At 43.1% G+C, this 20781-nt stretch overlaps 1 protein-coding gene across 1 annotated transcript; it reads left to right on the forward strand.

Annotated features, from left to right (window-relative positions):
• Nucleotides 1–329: 329 nt before the first annotated feature.
• bmp3 (bone morphogenetic protein 3) lies at nt 330–19958 on the forward strand. The gene is made up of 3 exons (XM_041788357.1): nt 330–606; nt 12095–12981; nt 19767–19958. Exons 1-3 carry the CDS (start codon nt 330–332, stop codon nt 19956–19958), a joined length of 1356 nt encoding a protein of 451 aa, XP_041644291.1.
• Nucleotides 19959–20781: the final 823 nt, after the last annotated feature.

Below are 20781 nucleotides of genomic sequence, written 5' to 3' on the forward strand. Positions count from 1 at the left end.
GAGAGAGAGAGAGGAATACCCAGCTGGTCCCTCTAGCCCTATAATACCCAGCACTACATGCTTTACCTTCAATGAAAGCTGAGACGGTTGAGTGCAGCAGCTCGGATCCTCAAACCCAGCGCGTCTTTTAGCAGATCCTGCTCCTTCTGCTGGACCTTCCGACTGCTGAAGGCTCAGAGCCTCTCTCTCCCTGCTGCTGTCAGCGATGGTCTCTCCGCTCCTCTTCAGGTGATGGTATGTCTCTTTGGAGTTAGGGATAGTTTTTTGGAATCGTGCTCGGTTTTCATCAGCTTTCCTCGTTGCTGCTCGCGCCTCTCGCTGTCTCCAGCATGGCTCTCTACTCTCGGTTTGTGCTCGTGCTGCTTTACGGATGGAGTTATGTGTGCGTTGGATATTGCGCGATGCTGAAAACGGACAGTTTCCCCGATCGACGGAAGGTGGATTTTACGCATTCGGTGGATAAAAAGCAGCCTGTTAAAGAGGACCAGGACCTGCTCTCACAGGATACAATGACGGAACACATGCAGATGCTTTACGCCAAGTACAACCGAGCTGGATTTCCCTTCAAGGATGGAAACACCGTGAGGAGCTTCAAAGCGCACTGGGGTAGGTCTCCAAACTTTTACGCATCGTCACAACAGCAAGAGCGAGGCTGGACGGTAGTGGGGAGGAATGGCACAGAGGTGTCTGAGCTTCCATCAATGCAGTGAGTCCTTTAGGCTAAAACAGCCACAGACACAGGCAGAGTCCTTTCATTTATTCCTAATTCCATTTTTAATTCTGTATGATCAGACATGTGCCACAACACGGCCTCACTTAAACACTCTTCATCTGAGGGAGACAACATGTTTGTTTTTCTCTAAAGTCAGACTTTTCCATCTGATTCATGAGATAACAACAAAATGACCGGTTATTGTGTAGCTCCAAACCAAACTGCAGCTCTACAGAGAAAATCTTTGTGTTTTTGTGCTGATTTGAAGTCAGTCAACTCTTGTCTGCAGCCTCTGTGGAGGGAAATTATCTCCACATGACAAGTGCTTCAGCTTTATGTCAGTTTGAGCCAAATACAAGCTCTGGATTGGCTGATCTGTTTCCAAGGCTTTAAAATCAAAGTTCTGGATAAAGTCAGGATACCTTCCGATCATGGGCGTCTTTACTGAGCAGAAACTGGAATCCACCTGTCGATCCAGTCATGGAGATGAGATCAGCTTGTTCCTGCTGCTGTGCACAGAAATCACTATCAGATCTGAGCGTGCAGCCATGGGCGGGATCACAGCAGGCAGGGCCCTGGGGCCCCATGCTCCTGGGGGCCTCAAGATATGGTCATTAACAGAAGGACAGGGTAATATGAGTTTGAAGTCAGATGTCCATTCAGGTTTAAGTGAGATGGGGCTGCTTACTGGTTTTAATGGTTAGAAGTTACCAACTCAGAGATAATCCTCTCTCTCTGGGTAGAAGTCTGACTGTTTCTGTGCTTTCGACGGTTGACATTGTGCAATAACATTGGCAACCCTGGTGTAAATAAAGGTTGTTCTTTCCTCACAAATGATCAGATTTCCATTATTATTTATGTGAAGAGTGAAGAAGGACACTTCATGGTCTTGGGTCAGATTCTTAAACAAAAGACAGAGAGCTCTTTCTAAATTGCACAAATCTGTTGGCAACATCTGAAAAAGGGTTGAACTGGAGTGGAGCGAGGGCCCCTGACCCCCTTCTCCTAGTAATTATTATTAATTATGGGATAAAATCATGCAGACGTTTGTCTGACACTGGCTCATCTGTGATCAGACTTCTGCTCTGCTGCCATGGCCTCACACAGGGTTGGTTGGATTTCTGCTAGAATCACTGTCTTTGGGTGAACGCAGGTACATGGAGTGTACTCACTCTAAAACTGACAGGTTTAAACTACTCAGAGTTAATGTAGAAACATGCCAGAGTTTTAGCTCGAGTAATCATCACTCATATTTTTATGTGTTTTTATAAAATTAGTCCAAGTTTATTCAAAGAGCTCAAAGAAAAATGAGAAAATAGTAAAATCTCAGTGAAGCGTTCAACATGATCTTTTTGTTTTTTAAAATAATTTTATTGTCAACAGAGAAAAAGGACAAGATACACGTAAAAAAGCAAAACCCTTATCCCTCCCACCAAACCGGCCCAGATGTGACCCTTTCATCCTCTCAAAAATCCTCTCGGACAAGATTAGCCACAGAATATTACTAATCTATCAGTCTGCATGTTTGTCAATGTAAACGTAAATGAAAACGTAAATGTAAACATAAATGTAAACGTAATGTAAATGTAAAAGTAAATGTACACATAAATGTAAATATTTGTAAACGTAAACGTAAATGTAAATGTAATGTAAATGTAAAAGTAAATGTACACTTAAATGTAAATAAATGTAAATGTCAACGTTAACGTAAATGTAAACGTAAACATAAACATAAATGTAAACATAATTGTAAACGTAAATGTAAACGTAATGTAAATGTAAAAGTAAATGTACACATAAATGTAAATAAATGTAAATGTAAACTTAAAATTAAATGTAAACGTAAACATAAACATTAATGTAAATGTAAATGTAAACATCAACGTAATGTAAACTTAAATGTAAACATAAATGTAAGTGTAAACATAAACATAAACGTAAATGTAAACGTAATATAAATGTAAAAGTAAATGTACACATAAATGTAAATAAATGTAAACGTAAATGTAAACATAATGTAAATGTAAAAGTAAATGTACACATAAATGTAAATAAATGTAAATGTAAACATAAACATAAACGTAATGTAAACGTAAATGTAAACATAAATGTAACGTAAATGTTAATGTAAACGTAATGTAAACTCAAATGTAAATGTTAATGTAAATGTAAACATAAAAGTAAACGTAAAAGTAAACGAAAACATAAACGTAAATGATAACATAAATGTTAACGTAAATGTAAAAGTAAAAGTAAACGAAAACAAACGTAAATGTAAACATAAATGTTAACATAAATGTAAACTAAGTATAAATGTAAACATAAATGTAAATGATTACTTTAATGTAAACATTAACGTAAATGTTAATGTAAATGTAAAAATAAAAATAAACGTAAATGTAAAAGTAAACTTAAAAATAAATGTAAACAAATGTTAACGTAAATGTAAACGTCAATGTAAACTAAATTTAAACATTAATGTAAATGAAAACATTAATGTAAACATTAATGTAAATGTTAATGTTAAAGTAAATGTAAACGTAAACGTAAATGTAAATGTAAATGTAAATGTTATGCAAATGTAAATGTTAACATTAATGTAAACGTTAATGTAAACAAAACGTAAATGTAAATGTAAATGTAAACGTAAATGTAATGTTCATGTTAATGTTAATGTAAATGTAAACATTATGTGAATGTAAATGCGAACGTAAATTTAAACATTAATGTAAATGTAAATGTTAATGTAAATGTAAATATAAAAGTCAATGTAAATGTAAACATTAATGTAAATGTTAATGTAAATGTAAACATAAAAGTAAACGTAAATATAAACATTAATGTAAATATAAACATTAATGTAAATGTTAACGTAAATGTAAACATTAATGTAAATGTAAACATTAATGTAAATGTAAACATAAAAGTAAACGTAAATGTAAACATTAATGTAAATGTAAACGTAAATGTAAACCTTCATGTAAATGTTAATGTAAATGTAAATATAAAAGTCAACGTAAATGTAAACATTAACGTAAATGTAAACGTAAATGTAAACGTAAATGTAAACGTAAATGTAAACGTTCATGTAAATGTAAACATTAACGTAAATGTAAACGTAAATGTAAACGTAAATGTAAACGTAAATGTAAACGTTCCTGTAAATGTTAATGTAAATGTAAATATAAAAGTCAACGTAAATGTAAAGGCACAAAAATGAAAGGTAATATAAAAACACCTGACAGGTCTTCAGTAGTCGTAGTTTTATGTTGGGTTGAATGAAATCACTCTTTGGAAACTTCCCTACTCTTTAAAACTGCGTTCACATCTAAACAGCCTGTTTCAGCCGTGTTAGTAAAGCTCCATGGTCTTCATCCACGAACACGTCCCCTTATCCCTTCAGACCTTAAGGCCACCCACGCGGATCCAGTTTAAGGGACTACAGGTGACGACGAGTCCAGAATGAACCAGGAAGTCCTCTTCTGTGTTCCTCTACAGGCAGCACTCCTCTAGCTGACTCAGTAACTTCACCCATGGTGCAGAAGTGTTTAATGCCCAAAGGCATTCTGGGAAAAAATGACAAAAAGAACTAGAGTACTGTTTACTTAAACCTAAAAATGTATTCAGCTCAGAAAAACAGGTCTGAAATAGGAGCTGTCTCTGAAATAAAACAGCTGTTTAGGATTTTTAACACGACAGCGTAGAGTTAACTCACTTCTACACAAACATCTGACTAGAGCCGTGTAGAGCTGGTTCTGGTTCTGGTTCTGGTTCTGTAGAAACGTTTATGGTGTCTTCACAGTTAAAATATCCACATATATATTTAAATACCATCACCGTAGAACTGATGTTTGGTCCGTGTTTCCCGGCCCTAGATTTGGAAAGAGATGCCTCTGAATATTTTGTGTTTGCTCTTAGCTAAATGGGTAAAGGTCTGGAGGGGCCCCTAAAAGCCTAAAACCGGCCCTGCTCACAGCTCAGAGTGGGTTAGTTTGACACCTTCAGATTTAAGAGTCAGACACTCTGATCCTCCTCCAGAATCACAGATTTAACTTTATTTGGCTTTTATGACTGCTGATTTATTCCATGTTCATCCAGACTTTAACTTCACTACAGTCTGATTCAGCTCTGAGAGATTCCCAGGTGAAATCCTCCAGATCTTTGTCCAGACCGGCAGGTTCCTCTCTAGACGGTTCAGATCAGATCACAGATTTAACATCTATGACATCAGGAGAGTCTCAAATTACAGTCAACACAGAGGGAAACCGGACAGGAAGAGCTCCCACTGTGGGCTTTAAGTCTGTAGGATTAGACTGCCCCCTGCTGGCTGCTAGTGTAACAACATATTTAAAGGACTAGTTCACCTGAAAACTCTCTTACTCCACTGTTAGTTCTGTTAGTGGTGTTTGCTTCCACAGAGATTCTCACTGGCAGGGTTTATTCAGCACAGAGCCTCACACAGATCCGGTCTAGGGTTCTTTAGAAGATCAGGGTTTATTCAGCACAGAGCCTCACACAGATCCGGTCTAGGGTTCTTTAGAAGATCAGGGTTTATTCAGCACAGAGCTTCACACAGATCCGGTCTAGGGTTCTTTAGAAGATCAGAGTTTATTCAGCACAGAGCCTCACACAGATCCGGTCTAGGGTTCTTTAGAAGATCAGGGTTTATTCAGCACAGAGCCTCACACAGATCCGGTCTAGGGTTCTTTAGAAGATCAGGGTTTATTCAGCACAGAGCCTCACACAGATCCGGTCTAGGGTTCTTTAGAAGATCAGGGTTTATTCAGCACAGAGCTTCACACAGATCCGGTCTAGGGTTCTTTAGAAGATCAGAGTTTATTCAGCACAGAGCTTCACACAGATCCGGTCTAGGGTTCTTTAGAAGATCAGGGTTTATTCAGCACAGAGCCTCACACAGATCCGGTCTAGGGTTCTTTAGAAGATCAGGGTTTATTCAGCACAGAGCCTCACACAGATCCGGTCTAGGGTCTAGGGTTCTTTAGAAGATCAGGGTTTATTCAGCATTATTAATCGCGAATATTTATATATATATTAGGGCTGTCAATAGATTAAAATTTGTAATCGCGATTAATCTCACAAATTCCATAGTTAACTCGTGATTAATCGCAAATTAATCACACTTTTTTGTCTGTTCTAAATGTACCTTACAGTACTATTTCTCAAGATTTAAATACCCTTATCAACACAAGTGGACAAAAATGCTTTCTTTATGCAAATGTTTGTTCAACAACCCAAAACAACAACAGATAAAGTCCAGAACATTCTCCAGTCTGAGCTCAGAGATACTGAACGCTGCAAAAATCTGCTGAGAGCATAACATGGTAAACTCAAGACCAACAGATGGAGATACTGACCTTAATGTAACATTACTGAATAATACCACAATGTAGAGTCAAACTTTAGACTTCTAGAAGTTACCTCCTCTGTTCTCAGCAGCTGAACACAGAACAACAGATCTCATCATCACACATGGACATAAAGAAGTCAAGTCTCTGCTGAGAGCTCAGCAGTAAGGCACAGACACATCTAATGGTGTTTCACTGTTCTGATGTGAGTAAGGTGGACACATCTGCCCTGCTCAAGACAAAAAGCAAGTCATTACTTAAAAATGTCTGCTATTATTTATCATATTTTTACTTTCAAACTAAAAAAATGTAGTCCAAATGTAAAATAAATGCTGACAGTCAGAAATGACTGAGAACTTTGAAGGTGTAGTAAGAGGACTGAACCATCTCTTCATTCTTCAGATCATAGAAGAGCTACAGATTTAATCTAAAACCATGTTTTCTTCCTAAATAAAGGAGAGCCACAGTCTAATAATGCTTTCAGCTTCTATTCTGATACTCTACAGAGCTCATTCACTAACCTCTGCTCTCCTGTCACACACCAGCCTCTGCTGCTCTGTCTCCTCCTCCTCCTCATGATGCAGCTGTACATTCACCAGCATCAGACAATCTCCTACAGGGACTGCAGAGTCTTTGACACTTTTGCAGCATCTTGATTGACTGTTATTTAAATTTGGCGTTTATTCACAGTTTCAGTTGATCGTTTTAGTAAGTTTGGTTTTTCTCTGAATACTTTCACTTTCAAGCAGGAGCTGCGTGGGGATGAGAGCGGACCTTTAGGAGACGTGATCGGACCAGTCAGCAGTCAATAGCGCAGCTGTGGTGCCGGTTCATGGCAGATATAACAGCCTAAATAAATGAATAAATCATACTGGCCCAAAAGTGCGTCGGCACACCGGGAAATGCCCGGTCTACCAGATACCGAGTCCATCCCTGCAGAGTTGTCTGAGCGTCTCCATTGTAAACAAATCCAGCATGGCGAGGGGGGCGGCTCTCTTCACTAGCGGTGAGCATGGCTGGCGAGTGGTGCGGGCTATATAAGACTCTACGAACTTCCTGTAACTCCGTTCATGTCGAAAGTATGAGAAAATAACTTCAGTCTTATCTGACATGATCTGAAAGCTGAACCTGTCATTCAGAAGTCTCCGTCCTTTATCCATTTCTGCTCGCTTGTACCGCATCACGACGGCGCCACTTCCTGGTCTGGCAAACTACGGGATGGGTCGAGGGTCATACAGAACGCACACGCGTTAATCGTACGACAAAAAATTAGCTGCGTTAAAAGTAATTTGAGTTAACGCGATATTAACGCATTAACTATGACAGCCCTAATATATACATATATATATATGTATATATATATATGTATATATATATTTGTATATATATATATACACATGTGGTGCCATGAAAAAGTATTTTCCCTCTTTCTGATTCCTGTTTTTTGTTGCAGATTTCTCACTCTTAAATGTTTTGTATGTTTAGTTTTGTACCTGTTTCATCAAACCAACGTTAATCCCTCACAAAGACCCCAGTAGATAGAAATAGCAGTTTCTAAACGAGGGTTTTGGGGACGCTGTTCTGATACCGAGGTGTTGGGTATGGACCGATACTGAGTACTGATCTGATACCACTGAGAACTTTTTGGACCGGCTGTGACTAGCAAATTATTTTAGACGAGGGCTGTCAATAGACTGAATTTTTAAATCACGATTATTATCACAAATTCCTTAGTTATCTCAAGATTAATAGCAAATTAACTGAACTTTTTTATCTGTTCTAAATGTACTATACAGGAACATTTCTAAAGATTTAAATACCCTTATCAACACAAGTGCAGAAAAATGCCTTCTTTATGTGAATGTTTGTTCATGTCAACAACCCAAAACAAGGACAGATAAAGTCCAGAACATTCTCCAGTCTGAGCTCAAAGATACTGAACACTCCAGAAATTTTCTGGGAGCATAAAGATGGTGAACTCATCCCAACAAGGACAGCAGATGGAGATCCTGACCTTAATGTGACTTTACTGAATGATACCACAATGTAGAGTCAGACTTTAGACTTCTAGAAGTTACTCTCTCTTCTCAGCAGCCGAACCAACCAAAACGACTCCAGTAGTGCAACGACGACTCATCCAGGAGGTCCCAGAAGAACCCAGAACCACATCTAAAGACCTGCAGGCCTCACTGGCTCAGTTAAGGTCAGAGTTCATGACTCAACCATCAGAAAGACACTGGGCAACAACGGCATCATGGGAGAGTTCCAAAAAAGAACACAAAGGCTCGTCTCACATTTGACTAAAAACATCCTGGTGATCCCCAAGACTTCTGGGAAATATTCTGAGCACTGACCAGACAGAAGAGCAACTTTCTGGAAGGAGTGCGGCCCGTTATATCTGGAGTCAAACTAACACAGCATTTGATAAAAAGAACATCATGCCAACAGTCAAACACGGTGGTGGCAGTGTGATGGTCTTAATAAATCCCCATAGTGAATAAAATCATCACTTAGAAACTGCATTTTGAATTTTCTAGGATTGTCTTTGTGAGATCTTAAAGTTGGTTTGATGATGCAAAACATTTAAGTGTGTTAAATATGCAGAAACATCAGGAATCAGGAAGGGGGCAAATATATATGTGTGTGTGTATATACGTATATATGCATATTTATGTGTGTGTGTTTGTATGTATGTATATATATATGTGTGTGTGTGTATATATATATATATACAGTTGAAACCAGAAGTTTACATACACTATATAAAAAGACACATAAACTTTTTTTTCTCACCGTCTGACATTAAATCAGATGAAATTTTCCTGTTTTTGGTCAATTAGGATTACCAAAATTATTCCTATTTGCTAAATGCCAGAATAATGAGAAAAGGATTTTTTTAGACAATTTTTATGACTTTCTTCAAAGTCAGAAGTTTACATACACTAAGATTACTATGCCTTTAAACAATCTGGGAAAGCCCAGATGATGATGTCATGTCTTTGGAAGCCTCTGATAGGTTTATTGACAACAGTTGAGTTAATTAGAGGCACACCTGTGGATGTATTTTAAGGCACACCTGAAACACACTGCTTCTTTGTGTAACATCATGGGAAAACCAAAACAAATCAGCCAAGATATCAGGAAGAGAATTGTGGACTTGCACAAGTCTGGTTCATCCTTGGGTGCAATTTCCAGATGCCTGAAGGTGCCACGTTCATCTGTTCAAACAATTATACGCAAGTATAAACACCATGGGAATGTCCAGCCATCATACCGCTCAGGAAGGAGACGGGTTCTGTGTCCCAGAGATGAACGTGCTTTGGTCTGAAAAGTGCATCTCAACCCAAGAACAAAAGCTAAAGACCTTGTGAAGATGCTGGCTGAAGCTGGTAAGAGTGTGTCATTATCAACAGTCAAACGAGTCCTGTACCCACATGGGCTGAAAGGCCACTCTCCCAGGAAGAAGCCATTACTCCAAAAGAAACATCAAAAAGCCAGATTACAGTTTGCAAATGCACACAGGGACAAAGACCTTCATTTTCTGTTCTGTGATTTGATGAAACTAAAATTGAACTTTTTGGCCATAATGACCATCGTTACATTTGGAGAAAAAAGGGGGAAGCTTGCAAGCCTGAGAACACCATCCCAACTGTGAAACATGGGGGTGGCAGCATCATGTTGTGGGGTTGTTTTGCTGCAGGAGGGACCTGTGCACTTCACAAAATAGATGGCATCATGAGGAAAGAACATTATGTGGAAATACTGAAGCAACATCTCAAGACATCAGCCAGGAAGTTAAAGCTTGGGCGCAAATGGGTTTTCCAAATGGACAATGACCCTAAGCATACTGCCAAACTGGTTACAAAGTGGCTTAAGGATAACAAAGTCAATGTTTTGGAGTGGCCATCACAAAGCCCTGATCTCAATCCCATTGAAAATTTATGGGCACAGCTGAAAAGGCATGTGTGAGCAAGACGGCCTACAAACTTGGCTCAGTTACACCAGTTCTGCCAGGAGGAATGGGCCAAAATTCCTGCAAACTATTGTGAGAAGCTTGTAGAAGCATATCCAAAACGTTTGACCCAAGTCATACAGTTTAAAGGCAATGCTACCAAATACTAATGAAATATATGTAAACTTCTGACTCTCAAGAAAATAATAAAAAAAAAATGTCTAAAAAATGATCTCTCTCATTATTCTGGCATTTAGCAAATAGAAATAATTTTGGTAATCCTAATTGACCAAAAACAGGAAAAGTTTAATCTGATTTAATGTTAGACGGTGAGAAAAAAAAGTTTATGTGCCTTTTTATATAGTGTATGTAAACTTCTGGTTTCAACTGTATATACCCCCTTGGCACCCCTGGAATTTTTCCAGAAAATACACCAAAATTGTTGCAATTACAAATGTTTTGGTACACATGTGTTTATTCATTTATAGAAATAGAAACAACACAAAAAAGCAGACGAAAAAGACAAAATGTACATAATTTTTACAAAAAACTCAAAAAATGGGCCAGACAAAATTGTTGGCACCCTCAACTTAATATTTGGTTTCACACCCTTGGGAAAAAATAACTGAAACCAATCACTTCCTCTAACCATCAACAAGCTTCTTACTCCTCTCAGCTGGAATTTTGGACCACTCTTCTTATGCAAACAGGTCTCTCAGATTTGAAGGGTGCTTCTTCAACAGCAGTTCTGAGATCTCTCCATAGGAGTTCAATGGGATTTAGATCTGGACTCATTGCTGGCCTCTTCAGAACTCTCCAGCTTTGTCTCCAACCATTTCTTGGTGCTTTCTGAGGTATGTTTGGGGTCATTGTCCTGCTGGAACACCCATGACCTCTGACCCAGACCCAGCTTTCTGACACTAGGCCCTACATTGCGGCCCAAAATCTTTTGATAGTCTCCAGATTTCATGATTCCTTGCAGACAGTCAAGGCACCCAGTGCCAGAGGCAGCAAATCAACCCCAAAACATCCTTGAAGCTCCACCATGTTTGACTGTAGGTACTGTGTTCTTTTCTTTGTAGGCCTCATTCTGTTTTCTGTAAACAGTAGAATGACCTGCTTTTCCAAAAAGCTCTACCTTAGTCTCATCTGTCCACTAAATGTTCTCCCAGAAGGATTGAGGCTTACTCAGGTCCATTTTTGCAAACTCCAGTCTGGCTTTTTTCTGTCTCTTTGTCAGCAGTGGGGTTCTCCTGGGTCTCCTGCCATAGCGCTTCATCTCATTCAGATGACCACGTATGGTCCCAGCTGACACTTTTGCACCCTGAGTCTGCAGGACAGCCTGAATCTGTGTGGAAGTTGACTGAGGATGTTTATCCACCATTCCAACTATCCTGCGTTGCATTCTTTTGTCAGTTTTTCTCTTCTGTCCACGTCCAGGGAGATTAGCCACAGCTCCATGGTTATAAACTTCTTGATTATATTACACACAGTGGACAAAGGAGTTTCAGGATCTCTGGAGATGGTCTTTAACCTTGAGATTGTTCATATTTTTCGGCAATTTTGCTTCTTAAGTCCTCAGACAGTTCTGGGCTCCTCTTCTTCTCCTCCATGCTTGGTGTGACACACACAGACACACAACACAAAGGCTGAGTCAACTTTTAGACATTCTAACTGGCTTCAGGTGTGATTTCTAGATTGCAGCACCTGTTACTGCCACAGGTGAGTTTAAATGAGCATCACATGCTGAAATAAAATGATTTACCCACAGTTTTAAAAGGGTCCCAGCAATTTTGGCCCATTTTTTGAGTTTTGTGTAAAATTATGTCAATTTTGGCTTTTTTTCTTCAAATTTTTTCTATTGCTCTAATGCACATAAAGGAAATAAACATGTGTATGCCAAAAACATTTGTAACTGCAACAATTTCTGGGAGAAATGGTGTATTTTCTGGAAAAATTCCAGGGGTGCCAACATTTTCGTCCATGACTGTATATATATATATATATATATATATATATATATATATATATATATAAAAACCCTCTCTGTGCTTCCATCCTCAGGAATGATAAACAGGAAGCAGCTGCAGATCTTTAACCTGACGTCCCTCACCAAGTCTGAGGACGTCCTGTCAGCAACCCTCCATTACTACATCGGAGACCTCCAGAATCTGACACTGGGCCGCCACGGCCCCCGCAGGCACAGCCACATCCACATGGTCATCTGGAGCTTCGCCTCTGTGGACAACAGGACCAAAACTCTGGGACATGTTCGGATCAACGTGTCCACACTGTACAGGGACTTCATCTCATGGCAGTGGAAGGATGTGACTCGTGTAGTGAACCAGGCCAAAAACCATGACCAGCTCCTCATCGGGATCGACGTGGTTTCACAGGGACCTCGGCCGTGGAGGAAGCTGCTGTCGGACCGCTCTCCATACATCCTGGTGTACGCCAACGACTCGGCCATCTCTGAGCCGGAGACCGTTGTCGCCACCCTGCAGAGACATCACCTGGTGGGCGGGGAGCGCCTCCACAAACCGGGGTCCCGACAGAGAAACACCAGCGACCACGAGCTAAAACCTCGACCCAAACGCTCGGTGAATGTTCTGCTCCCACTGCAGAACAACGAGCTCCCGGGGCCCGAGTATCCATACGAGACCACCGGCTGGGACGAGACGAGTCCGTACGAGCCATTAGAGAACAAGCAGGCCCGCCGACCCCGCAAAAAGACACGAGGCAAGAATCAACGGCACAAGATGCCTCTGCTGCAATTTGATGAGCAGACAATTAAAAAGGCCCGCAAGAAGCAGTGGAACGAGCCGAGGAACTGCGCCCGCCGGTACCTGAAGGTGGACTTCGCTGATATCGGATGGAGTGAATGGATTATATCACCAAAGTCCTTTGATGCCTACTACTGCTCAGGATCCTGCCAGTTCCCCATGCCAAAGGTAAGACTCAGACACTGGTCCCAGGTTTCTACTGAACTTAGAGCTTCATACAGACACTGGTCCCAGGTTTCTACTGAACTTAGAGCTTCATACAGACACTGGTCCAAGGTTTCTACTGAACTTAGAGCTTCATACAGACACTGGTCCCAGGTTTCTACTGAACTTAGAGCTTCATGCAGACACTGGTCCCAGGTTTCTACTGAACTTAGAGCTTCATACAGACACTGGTCCCAGGTTTCTACTGAACTTAGAGCTTCATACAGACACTGGTCCCAGGTTTCTACTGAACTTAGAGCTTCATACAGACACTGGTCCCAGGTTTCTACTGAACTTAGAGCTTCATACAGACACTGGTCCCAGGTTTCTACTGAACTTAGAGCTTCATACAGACACTGGTCCCAGGTTTCTACTGAACTTAGAGCTTCATGCAGACACTGGTCCCAGGTTTCTACTGAACTTGGAGCTTTAGTAGAGTCTCCTCTGTCTGCAGTCTCAGCTCTGAGTCTGTGTGGATAGATCTCAGTCAGGATCAAACATCTGGACTCTGGAGTTTTATTCCATTCTTCTTTGCTAAACTGCTCAAGCTCTGTCAGGTTGATCAGGGTTCAGGAATGAACGGCCCTTTAAAGTCCAGACACTAATCCTCCACTGGACTGAGGTCCTGGCTTTGACTCAGCCACTCCAGAACATTCTCCTTGTTGTCTTTAAACCATTTCTGTGGAGCTTTCTCTGGATGTTTCAGCTCATTGTCTTCTCATTCTCATCATCCTCGACCTTTACAAGCCTTCCAGGGCCAGCTGCTGAGAAGCATCCCCACAGCACGATGCTGCCACCAGCGTGCTCCACAGTGGGGATGGTGTGTTTGTGGTGATGTCAGTGTTTGGCGTCTTGTCTGATGGTCTCAAAGCTCCATTCTGGTCTCAGCAGACCAAAGAACTTTCTTCCTCTTGACATTACAGATTTTTATTAATTTGATTAATTATATTGATCATGGCTGGTTTATAAAAATCAGTGAAATGTTGAAACATCCGTGGAGGTCGGTCCTTTTATAATTTAATGACTATCTTTGACTTTCTTCTACATTTGTGAGAGAAACCTAACATCAGACCTGAATAACAGCAGGTGGAAAACCTGGCCATGAGAAATCAGTAACTCTTTATGGTCCTGGAGGAAATCAAACACAGACAGTAAAGGAGGAACTTGGCCTAATTCACGCCAGCTTCAGCGTAGCGACAGGAAATACATCCTTACTTTCTACTCTAACATCAGAAAGACGTGAGGAACAAAGAAACGCTAACATCCTCTGATTTCAAACATCCGCTCCCTCACAGCTCCCGGCTCCGCTGATAGATAACATCACAGGTATTCTACACACGGCCGGAATGTTCCAGATCCACTTAATTCATTAGCTCAGAGTCTCCCGCCTTTGTAGTCCATGTAATTAGTCCCAGAAGAAGAGCCTGGGGCCCAGAACAGCCCGTCTCCTCTCATGTTGGCCCTTCTTTATCAGACTGAAACATCAGAGGCTGCTGGAGGACAACGGAGGCTACTGGTGACAGGGGGAAGGTTTAGAGTGAAGGTGAGAGGGTTACAGTGAAGGTGAGAGGGTTAGAGTGAAGGTGAGAGGGTTAGAGTGAAGGTGAGGGGGTTAGAGTGAAGGTGAGAGGGTTAGAGTGAAGGTGAGGGGGTTAGAGTGAAGGTGAGGGGGTTAGAGTGAAGGTGAGAGGGTTAGAGTGAAGGTGAAAGGGTTAGAGTGAAGGTGAGGGGGTTAGAGTGAAGGTGAGAGGGTTAGGGTGAAGGTGAGAGGGTAAGAGTGAAGGTGAGAGGGTTAGAGTGAAGGTGAGAGGGTTAGGGTGAAGGTGAGAGGGTAAGAGTGAAGGTGAGAGGGTTAGAGTGAAGGTGAGAGGGTTAGAGTGAAGGTGAAAGGGTAAGAGTGAAGGTGAGAGGGTCAGAGTGAAGGTGAGAGGGTTAGAGTGAAGGTGAAAGGGTTAGAGTGAAGGTGAGAGGGTTAGAGTGAAGGTGAGGCGGTTAGAGTGAAGATGAGAGGGTTAGAGTGAAGGTGAGAGGGTAAGAGTGAAGGTGAGGGGGTTAGAGTGAAGGTGAGAGGGTTAGAGTGAAGGTGAGAGGGTTAGGGTGTAGGTGAGAGGGTAAGAGTGAAGGTGAGGGGGTTAGAGTGAAGGTGAGAGGGTTAGAGTGAAGGTGAGAGGGTTAGAGTGAATGTAAAAGGGTTAGAGTGAAGGTGAGAGGGTTAGAGTGAAGATGAGGGAGTAAGAGTGAAAGTGAAAGGGTTAGAGTGAAGGTGAAAGGGTTAGAGTGAAGGTGAGAGGGTTAGAGTGAAGGTGAGGGGGTAAGAGTGAAGGTGAGAGGGTCAGAGTGAAGGTGAGAGGGTTAGAGTGAAGGTGAGAGGGTTAGAGTGAAGGTGAGGGGGTAAGAGTGAAGGTGAGAGGGTTAGAGTGAAGGTGAGAGGGTTAGAGTGAAGGTGAGGGGGTTAGAGTGAAGGTGAGAGGGTTAGAGTGAAGGTGAGAGGGTTAGGGTGTAGGTGAGGGGGTTAGAGTGAAGGTGAGAGGGTTAGAGTGAAGGTGAGTGGGTTAGAGTGAAGGTGAGAGGGTTAGAGTGAAGGTGAGAGGGTTAGGGTGTAGGTGAGAGGGTAAGAGTGAAGGTGAGGGGGTTAGAGTGAAGGTGAGAGGGTTAGAGTGAAGGTGAGAGGGTTAGAGTGAATGTAAAAGGGTTAGAGTGAAGGTGAGAGGGTTAGAGTGAAGATGAGGGAGTAAGAGTGAAAGTGAAAGGGTTAGAGTGAAGGTGAAAGGGTTAGAGTGAAGGTGAGAGGGTTAGAGTGAAGGTGAGGGGGTAAGAGTGAAGGTGAGAGGGTCAGAGTGAAGGTGAGAGGGTTTGTGTGAAGGTGAGTGGTTTAGAGTGAAGGTGAGGGGGTAAGAGTGAAGGTGAGAGGGTTAGAGTGAAGGTGAGAGGGTTAGAGTGAAGGTGAGGGGGTAAGAGTGAAGGTGAGAGGGTCAGAGTGAAGGTGAGAGGGTTAGAGTGAAGGTGAGAGGGTTAGAGTGAAGGTGAGGGGGTAAGAGTGAAGGTGAGAGGGTCAGAGTGAAGGTGAGAGGGTTAGAGTGAAGGTTTTGTGGGTTAGAGTGAAGGTGAGAGGGTTAGAGTGAAGGTGAGAGGGTCAGAGTGAAGGTGAGAGGGTTAGAGTGAAGGTTTTGTGGGTTAGAGTGAAGGTGAGAGGGTTAGAGTGAAGGTTTTGTGGGTTAGAGTGAAGGTGAGGGGGTTAGAGTGAAGGTGAGAGGGTTAGAGTGAAGGTTTTGTGGGTTAGAGTGAAGGTGAGAGGGTTAGAGTGAAGGTTTTGTGGGTTAGAGTGAAGGTGAGAGGGTTAGAGTGAAGGTTTTGTGGGTTAGAGTGAAGGTGAGAGGGTTAGAGTGAAGGTTTTGTGGGTTAGAGTGAAGGTGAGAGGGTTAGAGTGAAGGTTTTGTGGGTTAGAGTGAAGGTGAGGGGGTTAGAGTGAAGGTGAGGGGGTTAGAGTGAAAGTGAAAGGGTTAGAGTGAAGGTGAAAGGGTTAGAGTGAAGGTGAGGGGGTTAGAGTGAAGGTGAGAGGGTTAGAGTGAAGGTGAGGGGGTTAGAGTGAAAGTGAAAGGGTTAGAGTGAAGGTGAAAGGGTTAGAGTGAAGGTGAGAGGGTTAGAGTGAAGGTGAGAGGGTTAGAGTGAAGGTGAAAGGGTTAGAGTGAAAGTGAAAGGGTTAGAGGGAAGGTGAGAGGGTTAGAGTGAAGGTGAGGGGGTTAGAGTGAAGGTGAGAGGGTTAGAGTGAAGGTGAGAGGGTTAGGGTGAAGGTGAGGGGGTTAGAGTGAAGGTGAGGGGGTTAGAGTGAAGGTGAGAGGGTTAGAGTGAAGGTGAGGGGGTTAGAGTGAAGGTGAGGGGGTTAGAGTGAAGGTGAGAGGGTTAGAGTGAAGGTGAGGGGGTTAGAGTGAAGGTGAGAGGGTTAGAGTGAAGGTGAGGGGGTTAGAGTGAAGGTGAGAGGGTTAGAGTGAAGGTGAAAGGGTTCGAGTGAAGGTGAGAGGGTTAGAGTGAAGGTGAGGGGGTTAGAGTAAAGGTGAGAGGGTTAGAGTGAAGGTGAGAGGGTTAGAGTGAAGGTGAGAGGGTTAGAGTGAAGGTGAGAGGGTAAGAGTGAAGGTGAAAGGGTTAGAGTGAAGGTGAGGGGGTTTGAGTGAAGGTGAGAGGGTTAGGGTGAAGGTGAGGGGGTTAGAGTGAAGGTGAAAGGGTTAGAGTGAAGGTGAAAGGGTTAGAGTGAAGGTGAGGGGGTTAGAGTGAAGGTGAGAGGGTTAGAGTGAAGGTGAGAGGGTTAGAGTGAAGGTGAGGGGGTTAGAGTGAAGGTGAGAGGGTTAGAGTGAAGGTGAAAGGGTAAGAGTGAAGGTGAGAGGGTTAGAGTGAAGGTGAGAGGGTTAGAGTGAAAGTGAAAGGGTTAGAGTGAAGGTGAGGGGGTTAGAGTGAAGGTGAGGGGTTAGAGTGAAGGTGAGAGGGTAAGAGTGAAGGTGAGGGGTTAGAGTGAAGGTGAGGGGGTTAGAGTGAAGGTGAGAGGGTTAGAGTGAATGTAAAAGGGTTAGAGTGAAGGTGAAAGGGTTAGAGTGAAGGTGAGAGGGTTAGAGTGAAGGTGAGAGGGTTAGAGTGAAGGTGAGAGGGTTAGAGTGAAGGTGAAAGGGTTAGAGTGAAGGTGAGAGGGTTAGAGTGAAGGTGAGGGGGTTAGAGTGAAGGTGAAAGGGTAAGAGTGAAGGTGAGAGGGTCAGAGTGAAGGTGAGAGGGTTAGAGTGAAGGTCAGAGGGTTAGAGTGAAGGTCAGAGGGTTAGAGTGAAGGTGAAAGGGTTAGAGTGAAGGTGAGAGGGTTAGAGTGAAGGTGAGGGGGTTAGAGTGAAGGTGAAAGGGTTAGAGTGAAGGTGAGAGGGTTAGAGTGAATGTAAAAGGGTTAGAGTGAAGGTGAAAGGGTAAGAGTGAAGGTGAGAGGGTCAGAGTGAAGGTGAGAGGGTTAGAGTGAAGGTCAGAGGGTTAGAGTGAAGGTCAGAGGGTTAGAGTGAATGTAAAAGGGTTAGAGTGAAGGTGAAAGGGTTAGAGTGAATGTAAAAGGGTTAGAGTGAAGGTGAAAGGGTTAGAGTGAAGGTGAGAGGGTAAGAGTGAAGGTGAGAGGGTCAGAGTGAAGGTGAGAGGGTTAGAGTGAAGGTTTTGTGGGTTAGAGTGAAGGTGAGAGGGTTAGAGTGAAGGTGAGAGGGTTAGAGTGAAGGTGAGAGGGTCAGAGTGAAGGTGAGAGGGTTAGAGTGAAGGTTTTGTGGGTTAGAGTGAAGGTGAAAGGGTTAGAGTGAAGGTGAGGGGGTTAGAGTGAAGGTTTTGTGGGTCAGAGTGACGGTGAGAGGGTTAGAGTGAAGGTGAAAGGGTTAGAGTGAAGGTTAGAGGGTATGAGTGAAGGTGAGGGGGATAGAGTGAAGGTGAGGGGGTTGGAGTGAAGGTGAAAGGGTTAGAGTGAAGGTCAGAGGGTTAGAGTGAATGTAAAAGGGTTAGAGTGAAGGTGAAAGGGTTAGAGTGAATGTAAAAGGGTTAGAGTGAAGGTGAAAGGGTTAGAGTGAAGGTGAGAGGGTTAGAGTGAAGGTGAGAGGGTTAGAGTGAAGGTTTTGTGGGTTAGAGTGAAGGTGAGAGGGTTGGGTGAAGGTGAGAGGGTTAGAGTGAAGGTGAGAGGGTTAGAGTGAAGGTTTTGTGGGTTAGAGTGAAGGTGAGAGGGTTAGAGTGAAGGTGAGGGGGATAGAGTGAAGGTGAGGGGGTTAAAGTGAAGGTAAAAGGGTTAGAGTGAAGGTGAGAGGGTTAGAGTGAAGGTGAGGGGGTTAGAGTGAAGGTGAAAGGGTTAGAGTGAAGGTGAAAGGGTTAGAGTGAAGGTGAAAGGGTTAGAGTGAAGGTGAGAGGGTTAGAGTGAAGGTGAGGGGGTTAGAGTGAAGGTGAAAGGGTTAGAGTGAAGGTGAAAGGGTTAGAGTGAAGGTTTTGTGGGTTAGAGTGAAGGTGAGGGGGTTAGAGTGAAGGTGAAAGGGTTAGAGTGAAGGTGAGAGGGTTAGAGTGAAGGTGAGGGGGTTAGAGTGAAGGTGAGAGGGTTAGAGTGAAGGTGAGAGGGTTAGAGTGAAGGTTTTGTGGGTTAGAGTGAAGGTGAGAGGGTTAGAGTGAAGGTGAGGGGGTTAGAGTGAAGGTGAGAGGGTTAGAGTGAAGGTGAGGGGGTTAGAGTGAAGGTGAGAGGGTTAGAGTGAAGGTGAGAGGGTTAGAGTGAAGGTTTTGTGGGTTAGAGTGAAGGTGAGAGGGTTAGAGTGAAGGTGAGAGGGTTAGAGTGAAGGTGAGAGGGTTAGAGTGAAGGTTTTGTGGGTTAGAGTGAAGGTGAAAGGGTTAGAGTGAAGGTGAGGGGGTTAGAGTGAAGGTGAGAGGGTGAGAGGGGAACCCTGATTCACTACACCTGTGGTGGTATACCTGCTCTACCTGCTGAATGTGGAGGTACAGGTGTGTGTCCTGTCATGTAAAGGTCAAAGTGTGACTGAACCAGTGTCCATTTGAAATTTTGAACATGGAGTACAGGTGTTTCCTGTCCTCTTTGATGTTTTGTAATCACCTTCCCAGTCTGATCCAGTATAATGTCTCTGTGTTTCATGTGAGACCAGTCTGACGTAGCCAGACGATGATTTGTTCCAGGGAGTGCACATAAAGTAAAGTATGGTCACTTCTGTATTCACTTTATCACTATGTATAACTTGACCTTTGTGTCTTTGCTCTAGGCTGTGAAGCCGTCGAACCACGCCACCATCCAGAGCATAGTACGGGCGGTGGGCGTGGTCCCGGGTATCCCTGAGCCGTGCTGCGTCCCAGAGAAGATGTCGTCCCTCAGCATCCTCTTCTTCGATGAGGACAAGAACGTGGTGCTGAAGGTGTACCCAAACATGACGGTGGACTCCTGCGCATGCCGATAGTTTGAACCCTTCACGCCCAGCCAAACCGGAACGCTCTTCTCCGTTTGTTTCTCCAGCCGTTCACTCCCACTGATCACTTCTCTCTGTTTGCACTGGAGGAGAGGACTTCTGATGATCCAGGAGAGGAGGAGACTGCTCTGTTCATGAGGAGGAACAGGTCCTACTAAAGATCCCTGGAACAGAAGGTCACAATTCTATACTCTGATGTCATCCTGGCGCCACAGTCGATGGTTTCCATCATCCCTGCTGCGCGATTGGTTGGACTAGAGCAGGAGGAATCCATTTATTAACTTCCTTCAACATAAATGGAGGCAAAGCCTGAAGGAGAACTCTGGAAGGAGAAATGACCTGGGTTTGAACACGTGCCTCTTTCCTCCACAGCTCTACGCTCGTCTTTACCACAAAGTCGGACTGGCTCTTGCATGGTTTCTGTTCCTGTCTGTATTTATGTCTGTTCTATCACTGTGTTAGTCCCTGTACCAGGAGTTATTGTTGAAGGAATGCTTGGCTGCTACAGAGATTTATCAGACCTCGCTTTAACATCTGTTAGAGCATCCAGATACCAGGAGGTCCTCCATGAAACATCCTTCTATCTGAGAGCTCAGACTGATGCAGAGGTCTTCATCTGGACTGGACTGGCACACATTAAAGGCCCTAACCCTAGCCCTGCAGTGGTCCACCAGTAAACGGAAAGACTATCCCGCCTGTCCCAGAGTGATGAGAACTGTGGTTCTTTCTGGATCTGGATTATCTATCTGAGCCGGTCCTTCAGAGCTCTGAGTCTAACCATGTGCCCTTTTAATGTCTTTGATACGAGATCTAA

This window comes from Cheilinus undulatus, linkage group 5 (genome assembly GCF_018320785.1).
Source record: "Cheilinus undulatus linkage group 5, ASM1832078v1, whole genome shotgun sequence".
Taxonomy (NCBI): domain Eukaryota; kingdom Metazoa; phylum Chordata; class Actinopteri; order Labriformes; family Labridae; genus Cheilinus; species Cheilinus undulatus.

What these genes read in the sequence shown, in the direction of transcription:
- bmp3 (XM_041788357.1), top strand. Translation starts at nt 330, where the DNA reads ATGGCTCTCTACTCTCGGTTTGTGCTCGTGCTGCTTTACGGATGGAGT. An exon ending in GAGCTTCAAAGCGCACTGGG is followed by an intron (nt 607 to 12,094) that starts GTAGGTCTCCAA and finishes TTCCATCCTCAG; the next exon opens with GAATGATAAACAGGAAGCAG. An exon ending in GCCAGTTCCCCATGCCAAAG is followed by an intron (nt 12,982 to 19,766) that starts GTAAGACTCAGA and finishes TCTTTGCTCTAG; the next exon opens with GCTGTGAAGCCGTCGAACCA.